Below are 18277 nucleotides of genomic sequence, written 5' to 3'. Positions count from 1 at the left end.
ACTAATACTACTAATACCACACAGTAAAAGTACTAATACCACTAATACCACACAGTAAAAGTACTAATACTACTAATACTACACAGTAAAAGTACTAATACTACTAATACCACACAGTAAAAGTACTAATACTACTAATACTACACAGTAAAAGTACTAATACTACACAGTAAAAGTACTAATACTACACAGTAAAAGTACTAATACTACTAATACCACACAGTAAAAGTACTAATACTACTAATACCACACAGTAAAAGTACTAATACTACTAATACCACACAGTAAAAGTACTAATACTACTAATACCACACAGTAAAAGTACTAATACTACTAATACCACACAGTAAAAGTACTAATACTACTAATACCACACAGTAAAAGTACTAATACTACTAATACCACACAGTAAAAGTACTAATACTACTAATACCACACAGTAAAAGTACTAATACTACTAATACCACACAGTAAAAGTACTAATACTACTAACTACTAATACCACACAGTAAAAGTACTAATACTACTAATACCACACAGTAAAAGTACTAATACTACTAATACTACACAGTAAAAGTACTAATACTACTAATACCACACAGTAAAAGTACTAATACTACTAATACTACACAGTAAAAGTACTAATACTACACAGTAAAAGTACTAATACTACTAATACCACACAGTAAAAGTACTAATACTACTAATACCACACAGTAAAAGTACTAATACTACTAATACTACACAGTAAAAGTACTAATACCACTAATACCACACAGTAAAAGTACTAATAGTACCACAAGTAAAAGTACTAATACTACTAATACTACACAGTAAAAGTACTAATACTACTAATACTACACAGTAAAAGTATTTATAAAACTTATATAGGAGTAAAAAGTACAATATGTACCTCTGAGATGTAGTACAGTAAAAAGTACAAAAAAGTACAGTAAAAAGTACAACATTTACCTCTGAGATGTAGTACAGTAAAAAGTACAACATTTACCTCTGAGATGTAGTACAGTATAAAGTACGATATATACAATGAACTGTTCTGTCCTTCACTGGGACTCTGTCTCCACCTGCTGTCTCAGCTGCGTTTCTTCTTCTCTGTTGGTGAATTCTTTCTGCAGCTTCTCAAGAACAGAACTTCTAGTAACCTTCATTATTCGCAGTGAAAGACCTCGTGATGATATTTAAATGAGATCATCATAGCATATCAGGGATGTTCTGACTTTATAGGATAAATATAATACGGAGGAGATCAACAGAATGTTATTGTCGTCTAAATAAAGTATATGAAGGTGTTAAAAGGAGTAAAAGTACTTACATCACACAGTAAAGATACTTTTTTACAGTAAGTTACTAGAAATTAAGTATTTAATCAAAGATGCCTGATAAATGCAGAGCAAAACAAAGTACAATATGTACCTCTGAGATGTAGTACAGTAAAAAGTGAAAACCATCAAAACTGTTTCCTTTTACTTTGTTATTGTCATCTTTGTGGTGATTTTGCATAAAAACACACAAGTCACATGATTTAGCGAGAGCGAACTCTCTCTCCTCTGTCCTGATTCTCCTGGACCTGTCAGCGGCGTTTGACACGGTGAACCACCAGATCCTCCTCTCCACCCTCGAGAGGATGGGCGTCTCAGGCTCTGCACTCTCCCTGTTTGCATCCTACCTGACAGGCCGATCCTACCAGGTGACATGGAGGGGGGCCGTGTCGGAACCACGCACGCTGACTACGGGGGTTCCACAAGGCTCAGTTCTGGGCCCCCTTCTCTTCTCGCTCTACACAACATCTCTGGGTTCTGTTATTCGCTCGCATGACTTCTCTTACCATTGTTATGCCGATGACACCCAGCTGGTCTTGTCATTTCCTCCCGGTGACACCCAAGTGGAGGCACACATTGCTGCGTGCTTGGCTGACATCTCGAAGTGGATGGCGACACACCACCTGAAGCTGAACCTGGACAAAACCGAGCTACTCTTCCTCCCGGGGAAGGGTTGCCCGCACCGAGACCTGTCCATCACCATTGATGATGCCGTGGTGACGCCAACTCGGACTGTGAGGAATCTGGGTGTGACCCTGGACGACCAACTGTCGTTCTCAGCAAACATTGCATCGGTCACACGCTCCTGCAGATTCCTCCTCTACAACATCAGGAGGATTCGCCCCTTCCTCCCTGAGGAGACGGCGCAGGTGCTCATCCAGGCTCTGGTCATCTCCCGCCTGGACTACTGCAACTCACTACTTGCTGGAGCCCCGGCGTCGGCCATCAGACCTCTGGAGCTTGTCCAGAAAGCTGCAGCACGTCTGGTGTTCAATCGCCCCAAGTTCTCGCACACAACTTCCCTTCTCCGTTCTCTACACTGGCTCCCTGTAAGAGCTCGCATCCAGTTTAAGACTCTGGTGCTAGCCTACAGGGCAGTGAAAAGAACAGCTCCTTCCTATCTCCAGGCCTTGGTCAAGCCCTACACCCCTGCCCGACCACTTCGCTCTGCTGCCTCGGGCGATTGGTTGCCCGTCGCTCAGAGGTCCCTGCAGCCGATCCACCCGGTCACAGCTTTTTTCTGTCCTGGCCCCTCAATGGTGGAATGAACTCCCCACTGACCTCAGGACAGCAGAGTCGCTGCCCATCTTTAGGCGCAGGCTGAAAACTCACCTCTTCAAGAAGTACTACCCGGAGCCTTCCTCGTAGCACTTATTGCACTCGTATTAGTTGTTGCACTTATTGAATTTGTATTTGTTTACTGCACTTATCCTATTCGTAGTAGTTTGTAGCACTTACTATATTCGGATTAGTCTGTTGCAATTATTGTTTTCGTAGTAATCTGCCTCTGCACTATACTTTTGCTCTGGTTTATGCTTTTAGATGCTTGTTTAAGAAAGGAGATGCACTTATGACTTCTGGTGACTAGTAGTTCTCTTGAATACCTATGTTGAATACACTTCCTGTAAGTCGCTTTGGATAAAAGCGTCTGCTAAATGACTGTAATGTAATGTAAATGTAATTTAATAGAAATACAATAATTTATTTCCTAATACTTGTTTACATTAAAATAACATGTTGTCATTGTTAGTTTTAATGATGTAATATAATCTTAGAGCTAGTGTTAGGAAGTTAAACATCATAATTCATCTCTAATATCTATTTATATTAATGTGAAAACATCTTCAAAAATCACTACATTTACATGATTACATTTGAACACATCATGAAAAACTTAATTATGTGTGTGTGTGTGTGTGTGTGTGTGTGTGTGTGTGTGTGTGCGTGTGTGTGTGTGTGCGTGTTTGTGTCTGTGTGTGTGTGTGTGTGTGTGTGTGTGTGTTGATCAGCTTGATCTCTAGATAACATGGTCACATGATCCTCAAAGTGTCACATATGAAGTTATTGATTTTCATCATCATCATCATCATCACCATCATCATCATCATCACCATCATCACCATCATCATCACCACCATCACCATCATCATCACCACCATCACCATCATCATCACCATCATCATCACCACCATCACCATCATCATCACCATCATCATCACCACCATCACCATCATCATCATCATCACCATCACCATCATCATCATCATCACCATCATCATCACCATCATCATCATCATCATCACCATCATCATCACCATCATCATCACCACCATCACCATCATCATCACCATCATCATCACCATCATCATCATCACCATCATCATCACCACCATCACCATCATCTATGTCTGTTGTTCTACAGTCACAGAGACCTTCACTGGTAAAACCTTCAGTCCATCTATAGTGTGAATGTAAGGAAACATCTTCTCAGTGAAAGTGTGTGTGAAGGTGTGTATGTGTGTGTTGGTATCAGGATCAGAGAACGACAGCTTTCCTCTGTTCCAGTCCAGATTCACTCTGATCCTCTGGAGATTCTCCTGGACTTTGAGATCAATGTATTCATCTGATGATGGGGAGTCAGCTCTGTATTCACCAAAACAGAACCATATTCTCCATAATCCAGACTGTATGTATCTCTTCCTCTGGACAGACTCTGCTAACACACCCAGACACCAGTGTTCACTGTCTCCAACCTGGACGTCCCAGCTGTGAGTCCCTGAGTTAAACCCCTCAGAGCCCAGAACAGACCAGTTATATGAACCATCAATCCTCTCTGGATTATCAGGAAGCTGCTGTTCTTCTCCTCGTCTCACACTGGTCAGATCTTCAGACAGGATGAGTTCTGAACCAGCAGTGTTTGGGTCCAGAACCAGAGGAGTGTAGGAGACCATGTCCTTCATCTTGTTCCAGATGTTGAAGGTCAGGTTGCCCAGGTGTTTGGCCTGGTCTATCAGAGCTCCTGAGAGCAGCTGTGGATCCTCCAGCAGGGGGCGCTGCTGGACTCTTTCCACTGCAGCCTTGTAGTTGTTGAGGAATGAGACGTCTTCAGCTCTCAGCTCGTCCTCTGTGGCTCTGACTGTGTCTGAAAGAGCTGCTATCTCTCTGCTCAGAGCCTCCATCTTCTCCTTCATCATCTGACTCTTCTGCTCCTCTTCCTCCCTCACTGCAGCCATCCTGGCCTCCTCTTCCTCCTCTAGAAACTGGTGAAGCTTCTTAAACTGATCCTGAATCTGCCTCTCTGTGCGTCGGGCCTGGACCTTCATGTGTTCTGCTGTTTGATCAAACTTCACTTTAACTCGTTCACAAACCTTTAACTTCTCCTTTAAGGGCTCCAGAGTTTCCTGAAGTTTCTTCTTGTGTTGTTGAGCAGCTTCATCGATGGGTCTGATTCTGTGGTTGGTGTGTTTTTCTGAATCTCTGCAGACGAGACACACTGGCTGCTGATGGTCCAGACAGAAGAGTTTGAGTTTCTCAGAGTGCAGACTGCAGAGAGGCTCTGAAGCTCTCTGATCTCTCTCCTGTAAGAAACTCTCACACAGGTTCTTTAAAGTTAAGTTAGGAGGTATGACGTCCTTAGAATGTCTTCTCTTACACACTGGACACTCCTTGATCTCCTTCTCTGTCCACCAGTCCTCCAGACAGACTCTACAGAAGCTGTGAGAACATGACAGCATGACGGGATCTTTAAAGACGTCATGGCAGACAGAACAGCAGAAATCTTCCTCTAACCTGGAAGCCATGTTGTCTCTGAGTGAAGCTGTAAACTCAGGAGGCAAACAGCTCAGCCAGTCGTCCTTCACTCCTTCTCTTGAGATTCCACTTGAAGCCTAAACTCAGTGAGTCTCCAGCAGGTTGAAGAGGCAGTTCTCCGGTTTTCCCTCTTGTAGTTGTCCTTTCTCAGTCCGAATGGCAAATTTGTCTTCTGTCTTTTGTAACTGCGTCTCCTCTCAGTGAGGCAGAGCAATCGTATCAGTTTCCTGGATCGTCTCAGGTTAGTTGGAGCTTCATTGGTCCAGAGGTCAGTTTTATTTTGTGTAATAAAGCAATATAACTTACAGTCCACCTAATGTTAATGTTCACCGAGTGTTCTTCCAATGTGTTGCTCTCTGACTTGGTTTTGTTGAGCACTAAGGTTAAAGTCCAGGTGTCAGATACTGGTATCAGTACCTGGTCAAGCACCTTTTGCAGGTTAAGGATCATATTAAACATAATCTCTTATCAAACGATGCAAAAATAAATCATTAGCCAACATCATACAATGCAGGGTAATTAGCTGCCTTAACATTAGCATGGTTAGATAACATCCAAAGTCTAGTATTTTCACAGAGTGGTATTAGTACTCTTGCTGCAGTAAAGGATCAGAATACTTCCTCCACCTCTAGCGATCAGTGGCTGTATTAGCTGAATACTTTTAGTCGGGTAGTTTCGTGGACTCTGAGCGCAGTGATCCGTGACACACCACACATTCACACACCGCCTCCTGTAGTAATCTTTTATTATTCAAATGTTAAGTCTGGATTTACAGGCACATGAAGCAAACGGGGTTCACTCAGGGTTACGATACAAATTACTGGTACATTATAATTTAAAATACTGTTCATACATCAGGTCTGTGTGCGCTGAACGCCCTGCAGGAGCGACGGCCTGGATCCAGGGACAAAAGGAGAAAACGCTGGGTGACAAAGAGTCCAGTTGTCCTGGTAACAGACTCTCCTTCAGACCATCAACCTCTGGGAATTTTATCAGTTCATGTCTGTTTATCGGCACAATATGCCACAGGACAATCTGATTTTTAGTGTGGGTTTTGTTTGCATCAATAAAACACAAGTGAAGTAATGGCATCGCTATGAGGAGACAACACTGAGCCTTGTATACAAGCAAGCATATTATAATAATATTAGGAAAGATATGATATTATCATGATAATTAACACACGATGCGATTTAATCACGACATTTAAGTAATATGATATTATCACTTATACACAATACGAATTACGTCACATTGCGATTTTGTCATACTTGAGTAACGATATGATATCAGGATACTAAAGTCACAATACGATATTATCATGACACTTAAGTCACGATATGATATTATCAAGATAGTTAAGTAACGATAAAATCTTATCACGATACAATATTATCAAAATACCTGACACAATACGATATATTATCAAGATAACTAAGTCAAGATACAATATTATCGCGATACTTAGTCAAGATGTGATATTAACACAAAACTTGTCATGAAACGATATACTTATGTTACGAAATTATATTATCACTATACTTAAGTAACTACCATATTATCAAAATGCTTAAGTCACGATATGATATTATCCCGATACTTAAGTCGCGATACGATATTATCACGATACTTAAGTTATGCTTCAATATTACTACTATACTTAAGTAACGATACCATATTATCACGAAACTTAAGTAAAGATACGATATTATCGCAATACAATATTATCACGATACTTAGTCAAGATATGATATTAATACAATACATGTCATGATACTATATCATGATACTTAAGTTACGATATTATACTATCACTATACTTAAGTCACAGTACGATATCAAGATATTTAAGTCACGATATGACATCATGACGTTACTTAAATCACGATTTGATATTATCACGATACTTCAGTCAGTCATGATAAATTATTATCACGATATTCAAGTAGCGATATAATTTTATCACCATACTTAAGTTACGATTCAATATTACCGAGATACTTAAGTAACCATACCATATTATCATGAAACTTAAGTAAAGATACAATATTATCATGATACTTAAGTCACGATATGATCTCATCAAGATATTTAAGTCAGGATACGATATCACGAAACTTAAGTAAAGATAAAATATTATCACAATACTTAAGTCACGGACCCCAAGCAGTTTTGGGCTGTTTTTTGCTCCGGTCTCATTTTACTCTGTGTCTTGATTTTCACTACAGTATAAGAGTCCTGAATCTCTTTGGAAACATAATTTATTTTCAGCTAGAAGTAGAGAGAACTCAAACGTTTCTTTTTGTAGAATAGCACAGTAACAATGCAATAAATCACAAAAGATATCGTGGTACTTTGCTGTATAGATGTCTACTTTTAGTCTTGTAAATTCATCGACTCAGTTGACAACAGCGATCCGTGACACACCACACATTCAGACATCGGTTCCTGTAGTAATCTTTTATTATTCAAATGTTAAGTCTGGATTTACAGGCACATGAAACAAACGGGGTTCACTCAGGTCCTCACAGGGCTGGAAACGTGACGTCACCACGTCGTCACCGTGACGACAGAATCAAAACGCCACAGAGGAGGCGTCCTGCAGGCTGTGCAGCGCACACACACACACATCGCCGTCTAAGACAACAGGGTTACGATACAAATTACTGGTACATTATAATTTAAAATACTGTTCATACATCAGGTCTGTGTGCGCTGAACGCCCTGCAGGAGCGACGGCCTGGATCCAGGGACAAAAGGAGAAAACGCTGGGTGACAAAGAGTCCAGTTGTCCTGGTAACAGACTCTCCTTCAGACCATCAACCTCTTGGAATTTTATCAGTTCATGTCCGTTTATCTGCACAATATGCCACAGGACAATCTGATTTTTAGTGTGGTTTTTTTTTGTTGCAGTTTTTTCAGTTCAGGACCTGATTTAGAAAAACAAAAAGCTCTGCTTAAGTACCGACATGAGGAGACGGTGTGAGGGAGCGAAGACGAGGAACGTTTAGTGAAATACAATGTGGGACTGTGAGTACAACCAAACTTATATTAAGGCACAAAACACTAATTATAATTACTGTGACCGAGCAAATAAATTCAGTACGATGACTCGGGATGTCCTGATGGGTCAAAGCTAAAAAAATAACAAAACAAACATATTCAGTTAGTTTGAATCAACTCACCGAGAATCAATAAAACACAAGTGAAGTATTGGCATCGCTACGAGGAGACAACACTGAGCCTTGTATACAAGCAAGCATATTATAATAATAATAATAACATACCACAGACGTTATCATAGATACTTATATATATTTAACCTGGAGGTTTCAGTTGATTGATTGTGATAGAACTTAATGCGGCTGTTTGCATGATGGAGTCTTATTTCTTAAAAATCAGCCAGTCCTGAATCATTTTAGCATATATTTACACAAATAACAAAAATCCTCACTCTATGTCATAATAAAAAACATTCACACAAAAATATAACATTTGAAATAATTATTAGCACCAGTGTATCAGATAAAAATTCTCGCTACGCAAAATGTACAAAGTTGCATAGTGTTGGATTTAGCCTGGAAGAAGATATTAATGTGTGTAGTCGGTAAAAACACCAGTGATAAGCAGCAACTTCTGGGACAACAGAAACACAAAGTTTGTAGAATTATAACATTTGGACAGAATGTCAGAGCTGATTTAACGACGCGCCTACAGAGCCGCCGACGTCCTGAAAGATATGGTTTATACCTCGAGTGCACAAGACATGGATAATGGTTCTATAAGGAAATATTTTCTCGAAGCAAAGGTCTTTTGGGAACAAAATACAAACGATGACATCTTGCGTGCAACAAGTTAGTATTTTATTCCCAAAAGATCCAAATCTTGCGCGCACAATTTATTATCTTGCGCATCCAACATAATATATGGCCTTTTGTGGGAAAAACTAGTTTATATTGGGAACAATATGGTTTGTATTTGGTTCCCAAAAGATGCAAATCCTGTACTCACAAGTCAATATCTTGTTCACAGAAGATAATAACTTCTAACCTGAAACCAGGTTGTGGAAAAAAGATTCTAACTTGTGTGTGCAACATATGGATCTTGTGGGAACCAGATCTTCTTTTATCGTCTAGTTCCCACATCATCCATATCTTTTGCATACGAGTTAATATCCTCCACGTGCAAGATACGATCTTCTTCCCACAAGATTCAAGTTATACTCTTCGGGGAACAAGACGGTATCTTTAAACTGTAACATTAGATCCATTCCTTTTGGGAACAAGATTTAAAACAATATCTTTCCTGGACTTCAGAGGCTTCACCTTCACCACGGAGTGGGCGGGGCTTTAGAGGTGAAAACACTGTTGAAGAGAAGTGAAATACTTTTCCTCTGCTGGTTTTCAGGCACGAAGCTTTGGGAGAAACAAGAAGAGAGGATTCCTTCACTGTTGTTGATTTAAACATTAAAGAAAACAACACAACGCCCAGGTGGTGGCGCTCTAACAGTGTGTAGCCGTACATTCAGCTGGCTGAAAACTGTAGAAGTAGCTGGTGTGTCCCTGGGCATGATGGGTAATACAAGCGGACACTTCCTGTTTGTGAAACAGACGGCTGCAGTCACGTCGGGTTTGTGGTTCTGGTTCTCTGCACGGCTTCTCTACGCCGCTGAGTTCATTCTACCGTGACCACGTCACTGCGTCTCCGAAACAAATCAACGGAACTCGAAACAAAAACAGCTGCTTCTCTTTTGTTAAAAAAAAATATCTAAACGTGAATGTGGCTTAAAATATTGGTTTCAAAGACAAGAAACTGAGGACAAAAAGAAAATGATTTAAAAAACTGTTTTGGTAAAAGTCGGCATGTTTGCCGGAGTGTTAGACGTGAAGGGGGAGTGTTGGAGGGGGGGGGTTAAGGCCGCTCTATAATCGGCATGTTGAAGCAGCCGTTGGGTAACGTGTTCTTGATGTCGTTGAGGTTGGCGATGTCGGCGCGGATCTCGCGGATCTGCCGGTCGTAGTCGTTGATCATGTCCTCTTGGCTCCGCGCCACGTCGTTCAGCTCCGTCAGCTTCCTGTCCAGATCGCTGTCGCCCATATTGCCCTTGGCCCTCTTCAGGGACTCGTCGATCTGGTTCAGCTTGCTCAAGTCCACCTTGTCAATGTTTCCTGGAGAGAAGACCGAAGAGAACAAATGAACTCTGCTGACATTGTGCTATCAACCAGATTTCAATAGAGTCACCTCCTCCTGTTTGTTCCAGCACTTTACCCATGAACCCAAACGTCTGTCTAAAGTATTAAACTACTGACTTCAAACAAAGACGTCTGTCTGCTGATTGTATCGTAAACTGCAGGGACAGGTAAAACATAACCTTCAGACGATGCTGTGCTTCAGGAGGGATGAGCATCGAAACCCGGTTCTATAGGGGAACCGGTTCTAAATGAACTCTCTAAGCTAAACTGAACTCTATCAGAGAGAACACAAAGATCCAAAGTGGGTCTACGTTCTCCTCTCGTTGTCTCAAACTCAATAGAACCCTCACTAGTTCAGGAGGAACCAGCAGCAGTTCATCTCAACATCTGGACATCAGTCTGCAGTAATGACCAGTGTTCTACTGATTGGAGATCAGGTAACGTTAGTCTGATCAGAACTACAGGATGATCAATCAAAGATCATCACTGAGATCATTGATCAGCTGAGAATGAGTTTTAAAGATTTAGGAACTTCTTGTGTTGCTGCTCAAGAAAGACTATTTGTTTACAAACAAGAATAATAAAGAAATTGTTATTTTCTTAATTAATTGTCGTTTTTTCTCAGAATATAATCAAAAAGAACCGATAAGAGTATTGGTAAGGAACCAAACTACTTAGAGTACTAGCATTGATGAGATCCTAACCCTCCCTATGCTTCAGCTCATATCTTCTTACCCAGCTGGTCCAGCAGGACGGTGATGGTGCCCAGCACCGTCTTCACGGCGCTCTTGGCCTTGCGGGCGTTGTCCTCGGCCTCCTTAGCGTTATCGGACGCCTGAGGGGAAAGAACACGGTGATGATGCGACACAGAGAACCGGCTCTATTTCTAAAGCTTCATGTCTTCCATATTATCTATCTATATTACAAAAAGAATGAAGACAGGAACCCGGCTGACGTCTACCAGGTGGTAGTTCACTATCTCTGGTTACATATAAACTAATGGCCGTTGAAGCTCTCTGGAGCCGCCTCCTACCATTCCCGCCATCATCATGTCCTGGTCGGCCTCGGCCTTCTTCCTGGCCAGCTCCTGCTCCGCGGCGTCCAGCTGGTCCATCATGACGCCGACCTCGCCGTCCAGCTTGTTGGTGTCCTTAAAGGCCGTCTCTGCGTCCTCCTTGGTCTTGGCTGAGCCCTGATGACACACCGAGTGTTGTGTTCATGTCTTATGATATATATGTGTATATATATAGAATGATGTATTTAAAAGCAGCAGGTCGTCTCTCCGTACCTTCTGCACGTTGCCGGCGATCCTCTCGGCCTCCTCCGCCTTGTTCTTGGCCTCCCGGGCGTCGGCGGCCGCGTTGCCGAGCGCCGCCTCCGCCTGCTTGGTCTTCTGGTTGGCGGCCATGATGGTGGCGTTGATGGCGGGGATCTTCTTCAAAGCATCCTCGGCTGCCGTCTTGTTGTCGTTGACTCTCTTGTCGAAGTCTGCAGGAAGAAGAATCAAAGAGGGAGTTATTTCAGTAACTAAGTCACTATTGAACCACTAAACCCACTTAATTAATCCTTAAAACAGCCGCGTCTCAGAAGCCCTTAATAAAAAGGACATTTAAGGGTTGATGATTTTACACATTAATGTGAAATCCTTCATGTTGATGATGTTATGAAGGTTAAGGGATCTTAGCTTAATGGTATTTTAAGGGTTTCTTATCCAGGTGCTTCACATATAAACCAGATTTGGTTTTAATAATGGAGACATTAATGAATTGTAATATTTAAAGGTGTTTTCTGCATGGATTAATTATTGTTATTTATTTGATTGTTTTTTTACAGCTAGTACTTAGTTTGTACCGTTAAAGGACCTGAAGTTTTCAGTTAAGTTGCCAATGAATCCATTAGCTTGAAAATCCCTGAATCTTAACCTTAATTTAAAGAATAAGACGCTTTGAAAAACATTTTGGCCCCCTTTAAAATAATAAGACTAATATATGATAATATATTAGTTAATCTATTCATAAACGACAACTCTGCAACCTCAAAAAATAAAAGATCTTTTAAAAACAAATGAAGGAGCATCTGTAATGTGACTAATGCAACTAAGAAAAAACAAAAAGGGCTTTTTACCACTTAGAAAATACCCTTAATTCATATACCACACATTTGAAAGTCAGACAGTCAGATAGACAGACAGACAGACAGACAGACAGACAGTCAGACAGACAGACAGTCACACAGACAGTCAGACAGACAGACAGTCACACAGACAGACAGTCAGACAGACAGACAGTCAGACAGACAGTCAGACAGTCACACAGACAGACAGACAGTCAGACAGACAGACAGACAGACACAGACAGACAGACAGACAGACAGACAGACAGACAGTCACACAGACAGACAGACAGACAGACAGACAGACAGTCAGTCAGTCACAGACAGACAGTCAGACAGTCAGACAGACAGGTACCTCTGAGGTCCTCCAGGATGCTCTCGGCCTCTTTAAAGGTGGACTGTCCTTTCTTCGCCGCCTCCTCAGCCAGAGCTTTGGCAGCGTCGGCTCGAGCCAACAGCTGATCTGCAGTCTGTGAGAGACACAGTGTCAACCACAAAACGCATCAGAACTTCATGTTATTGTTTCATTTGAATGTGCTTTTATGTTTCAGCCGTTTGTTTATTAACTCTACTTAACTTTACGTACCTTTAGAGCGACAATGACTCTGGTTATATTCTACCGATCTTTACTGTGTTTTTTCATATTTTTATTGTGCATTTGTCTATTTTATATTCATTTCTCTAACTCTGCTTATTGTTCTGCACCACAACGACGAGACGTACCTGCTGCTCACTCCTTCCTTTATCCAGCAGCTTGCGTACTTCCTGCTCTTTCCCCCTCAGGTCGTCTCTCAGGTCGTTGTACTCCTTCTCCGTCTTGTCGATGAGCTTGTCGAGGTCTGACGCCTCCTTCTTGATCTTACTGGCTTCGTCCTAAAGAGACACGAAGGCTTCACGGTTATCCAGGAAGTCGAAATATACTTATTATTAAAAATAAAAAAAACATTTCCTGTGTTTGTGTTTGAGGTCGACTCCAGAGCTTTGGATGTGGGAACATAAATGGAATTTTAAGCTTCAAGTTGAAGGGATTTTGAATTTACAAATGTATATGTATTGTGCATGGAAGACAGTCAGTCAGACAGTCAGTCAGACAGTCAGTCAGACAGTCAGTCAGACAGTCAGTCAGTCAGTCAGTCAGTCAGTCAGTCAATAAGCTGTTTGTTTATTTACTGAATCTACTTTACTGTACTTTTAGATTGTACATCCACCCTGTATTTATATTCCACTTATCTTTACTGTGTTTTTTCATGTTTTCATTGTACATTGTTCTATTTTCTATTAATAGAATCCTAAAAAACACAAAGGTTGCTCGGTTATCCAGGAAGTCTCAATATACTGTTTGTGTTTGAAGTCACCTCCAGAGCTTTGGTGTCGAACGACGGGACGCTCGTCAGGTTGGCAAAGATCTTCACAGCTTTGTTTCCGGCGTCTTCGGCCTCGGCCTGAACCTTGTTGGCCTGTTTCTCCAGATTCTTGGCCAGCTCCTTCGCCTCGTTGTACCTGAACAGTTGGAGCAGATGGGTATATAAATAAACACAGTATATACACGCATATATCAGAGTATATTTATATATACGAGGTCACAAGGGACACTTTGATGCAGACGTACTTCTTGTTGAGCTCGTCGATCTCCTGGCTCGTCTTGCTCTCTCCGTCCAGAGTCTTCAGCAGCAGGTTGTGCGCTTTGGTCGACGTGTCGTTGGCGTCTTTGGCGATCTTCTCGATCTGGTCGGCGTCCATCTTGTGCCTAAGACAAACACAGACACATGACAGTGATGTCTTTGTGGACACGATACCGGAGTTAGAGACCAGTCAGATGTGAGAGAGGACGACTCTACGTGTCTGAGTGTAGAAAGTGTCTTCACTAACAGACCTTCTTTAGTTTAGTAGAAGAAGAACTCTGTTCAAAGAGACAAAGATCCTCTGAACTACAGCTGAAGAAGAAGAGAAGAAATTAAACAGGAACAGCTTCCTGTTGTGAAAACTTTGCATTGAACCCTCAACTTCTTTCTAATCTTTCAACAATGAGTCATAAACTCGTCTGCTGCGTCCACGTTTTTGCTTTTCAAACTCTTTCCTCATTTGTGAGAAACCTTCTCTTCACCAAACAACGTACTTGTCAGCCAGCGTTCGAGCCTCCTCAGCCAGCAGCGTCATGTTGTTCGGATCTCCGGTGCCGCTCGGGGGTTTGATGTCCTGCACACAAGACATGCACCGTCAGTTAAGGAGCTCTCGGCGGGGCTCCGTTGTGTAAACGGCCTGACTGTTGCCATGACAACGGCGCCATCACTCACCACTTTGCTGATGGCGTCCTTAGCCTTGTCCAGCTCCTGTCGGGCGCGGTCGATCAGGTCCTCGGCGTCTCGGACTCGGTGGCGGGCGCGGTCGGCCTGCGTGCCGGTGTCGTCCACCGTGTTGCGGATGCTCTGCAGTCGGTTCCACTGGGTCGTCAGAGTGTTGTTGATGCCGTTCAGGCGATCCAGCAGACCTCGGTCCACGTCTACGGGGTCAAAGGTCAGAGGTCAGTCGGGTAAAACATTCTTAATTGAATGCCAAAGCTGATATCAGGGCGGAGCTAGTTCCTGACATGACAGCAGATGAAGAAGTTGCTCTAAACTTTGACGTGGCAGTTTGTAGACAAGATGGTCCAGAAGGTAGTTAGTAGAACCTGACATGACAGAAGGTAGTTAGTAGAACCTGACATGATAGAAGGTAGTTAGTAGAACCTGACATGACAGAAGAAGGTGACATGACAGAAGGTAGTTAGTAGAACCTGACATGATAGAAGGTAGTTAGTAGAACCTGACATGATAGAAGGTAGTTAGTAGAACCTGACATGATAGAAGGTAGAAGAACCTGACATGATAGAAGGTAGTTAGTAGAACCTGACATGACAGAAGGTAGTTAGTAGAACCTGACATGACAGAAGGTAGTTAGTAGAACCTGACATGATAGAAGGTAGTTAGTAGAACCTGACATGATAGAAGGTAGTTAGTAGAACCTGACATGACAGAAGGTAGTTAGTAGAACCTGACATGATAGAAGGTAGTTAGTAGAACCTGACATGACAGAACCTGACATGTAGTTAGTAGAACCTGACATGATAGAAGGTAGTTAGTAGAACCTGACATGACAGAAGGTAGTTAGTAGAACCTGACATGACAGAAGGTAGTTAGTAGAACCTGACATGATAGAAGGTAGTTAGTAGAACCTGACATGATAGAAGGTAGTTAGTAGAACCTGACATGACAGAAGGTAGTTAGTAGAACCTGACATGACAGCAGGTAGTTAGTAGAACCTGACATGACAGCAGGTAGTTAGTAGAACCTGACATGACAGCAGGTAGTTAGTAGAACCTGACATGATAGAAGGTAGTTAGTAGAACCTGACATGATAGCAGGTGCAGTACATTGTCTAGTTCTCCATCCAGTAGAAGAAGAGAGAAGAGCAGGAGTAGAAGGTGAATATCAGCAAGTTATAGAATCTCTGAAATATCAGCAGTTTAACTGTGCTGTTTATGGATTTATTGATCAGTTCATGGCGCTGTCCCAATACTTCTTGATGGGGCGGTTCGTTAGTCACAGGTGGACAAAGTGAACCGCATCCGTCCCCTTGTTAAAAATAAAATAAATCCCCTTCTGCTGATATTTCAGAAGGAAAAGTACCCGTTGAAAGAGGAAGAGGACTTTATTGTCAAAGCACAAAGTGAGTTGTTTCTGTCCATCTGCTTGGGATTCTTTGGTTTTTACCAGCGGGACCAGAATAAAATGTGAATAAATAACACCACATCTGAAGAGGGACACTGAGTCATGTGATCTGTGTGTATTGTGGATCAGTGTGTATCAGTGTGTGACCTTTGCTGGTCTGAGCCTCCTCCAGCAGCTCCATGATGGCCCTCTCTGCCTCCTTCAGCCGGTCCTCGAAGGCCTGGTCGGTGACGGTGTCCTGGCCCGAGCCCAGGTTATCGATCAGAGTCTGCAGGTCGTGAAGCTTCTGCCTCTGCTGGTTCACCTGGACACACAAACAACACGGTCCTTTATTTATTCATTTATGTATTTTACATTCTCTGCATGCTTTTATGTTTTTAGTGTCTAACAAGGCAGCAGGACTTTGTCTTTGAACGTAATTATCCCTCGTTTATTTGTTTTGCATGTGTAGTTTTATGAGCCTGCTTTAATAGTTCCTCACCATGTCGTACGAGGGCGTCCTGAAAAATGTTTCTACGTATATTAACATTTTTATTATTGTTTCTGCATGCTTATAAAACAATAAAAGATGAATTAATTTTGTAATTTTAATCTAATTTTCTTTTTTTTAGGGTGACTTCGTAACATCAGTCCACTCTTTCAGATGACACATAGCCTCTTGTCACGTTTATAGTGATGTTTTTTATTAATGTGCACGTTCCCTTCCAAATAAACCAATTCATGAAATGTGTGTCTTTGTGCAGACGCTGTATTAGTGAAATGTAGGTAAGAAAAATAAAGTACAGAGCAGAAATATTCTAAGAGAAAACGATTACCAGTTTAAAACTTTAATCTGAGAGCATATACAACTTTTTTCTGATAGATGTACGACCTTAATCAGTTTTTTTTTCTTGTAATATGAGCCCTACCCCTGTGTCTAAACAGCCTTAAAGGCCGTGGTGCATAAGCGTCCGTCCTCACCTTGTCTCTGACCAGACTGTAGCAGGACGGGCACTGCTGGCAGCCCGGTGCCGAGCGGTTGTAGAAGTAGTTCTCCTCACACATGTCGCATCGAGAGCCCACGAAGCCGGGCCGACACTCGCAGCGCCCGTCCTCCTGACACTGACCGGACTGGGAGCCCTCGGGGTCGCAGTCGCAGGCTGCAGGTCACACAGAGGGGTGTTAGAACGCACACGCACGCACACACACGCGCACGCACACGCACACAGACAGACAGACAGACAGACAGACAGACAGACAGACAGACAGACAGACACACACTCACGTTTGCATCCGGACGAGCTGAAGCCGAAGAAGTTGACCTCGCAGCGTTCGCAGTGCAGGCCGGTGACGCCGGGCTGACACTCGCACTGCCCCGAGGTGATGTCACACTGACCGTTGGTGGAGCCAATCGGATTGCAGTTGCATCTGTGGACAGTGAGCAGGGAGGGACGATTAAAAAAAGGAAGCACAGTGATTTACGTTGTTATGATGTCACTGCTGATGTCGGCGCTGCGAGCTCACCGTTCACAGCCGTCGGCGCTCTGCAGGTTGAAGAAGCCGGGCTGACAGACGCTGCAGTCCCGCTCGGCCACGTTGGGGAGACACGGACACTGACCGGTGACCTGAGAACAGCCGGTCTGTTGACCCACGGTACCGAACGGAGAGCAGGAGCAGGCTGAGGACAGAGACAAGATATCAGAGACAAGATATCAGAGACAAGAAACCAGAGACAAGAAACCAGAGACAAGATATCAGAGACTAGATATCAGAGACAAGATATCAGAGACAAGAAACCAGAGACAAGATATCAGAGACTAGATATCAGAGACAAGATATCAGAGACTAGATATCAGAGACAAGATATCAGAGACAAGATATCAGAGACAAGAAACCAGAGACAAGATATCAGAGACTAGATATCAGAGACAAGATACCAGAGACTAGATATCAGAGACTAGATATCAGAGACAAGATATCAGAGACAAGAAACCAGAGACAAGATATCAGAGACTAGATATCAGAGACAAGAAACCAGAGACTAGATATCAGAGACAAGATACCAGAGACTAGATATCAGAGACTAGATATCAGAGACAAGAAACCAGAGACAAGAAACCAGAGACAAGATATCAGA

The 18277-nt window shown here is 42.4% G+C and overlaps 2 protein-coding genes across 2 annotated transcripts in view; both read right to left on the bottom strand.

Moving 5' to 3' along the window:
- Window positions 1–3742: 3742 nt before the first annotated feature.
- LOC129116367 (nuclear factor 7, ovary-like) lies at window positions 3743–5140 on the bottom strand. Its single transcript, XM_054627288.1, has one exon. It carries the CDS (start codon window positions 5138–5140, stop codon window positions 3743–3745), a length of 1398 nt encoding a protein of 465 aa, XP_054483263.1.
- A 4766-nt stretch (window positions 5141–9906) lies between these two features.
- Window positions 9907–18277, bottom strand: part of lamc1 (laminin, gamma 1) — a 43805-nt gene continuing 35434 nt past the window's right edge. The window contains exons 15-28 of the mRNA XM_054625441.1: window positions 17665–17818; window positions 17426–17568; window positions 17122–17300; window positions 16309–16465; window positions 14749–14954; window positions 14571–14650; window positions 14064–14201; window positions 13810–13954; window positions 13178–13327; window positions 12810–12924; window positions 11631–11830; window positions 11376–11534; window positions 11078–11177; window positions 9907–10318 (exon numbers count right to left, since the gene is read on the bottom strand). Coding sequence (XP_054481416.1) covers window positions 10062–10318; window positions 11078–11177; window positions 11376–11534; window positions 11631–11830; window positions 12810–12924; window positions 13178–13327; window positions 13810–13954; window positions 14064–14201; window positions 14571–14650; window positions 14749–14954; window positions 16309–16465; window positions 17122–17300; window positions 17426–17568; window positions 17665–17818 — 2183 coding nt within the window. The 3' untranslated portion in view covers window positions 9907–10061. The remainder of the gene's footprint in view (window positions 10319–11077; window positions 11178–11375; window positions 11535–11630; window positions 11831–12809; window positions 12925–13177; window positions 13328–13809; window positions 13955–14063; window positions 14202–14570; window positions 14651–14748; window positions 14955–16308; window positions 16466–17121; window positions 17301–17425; window positions 17569–17664; window positions 17819–18277) is intronic.

The sequence above is a fragment of the Anoplopoma fimbria genome, chromosome 3 (genome assembly GCF_027596085.1).
Source record: "Anoplopoma fimbria isolate UVic2021 breed Golden Eagle Sablefish chromosome 3, Afim_UVic_2022, whole genome shotgun sequence".
NCBI lineage: Eukaryota > Metazoa > Chordata > Actinopteri > Perciformes > Anoplopomatidae > Anoplopoma > Anoplopoma fimbria.
The sequence above is the reverse complement of the archived record's forward strand: the minus strand, read 5'-3'. Positions and strand labels throughout refer to the sequence as shown.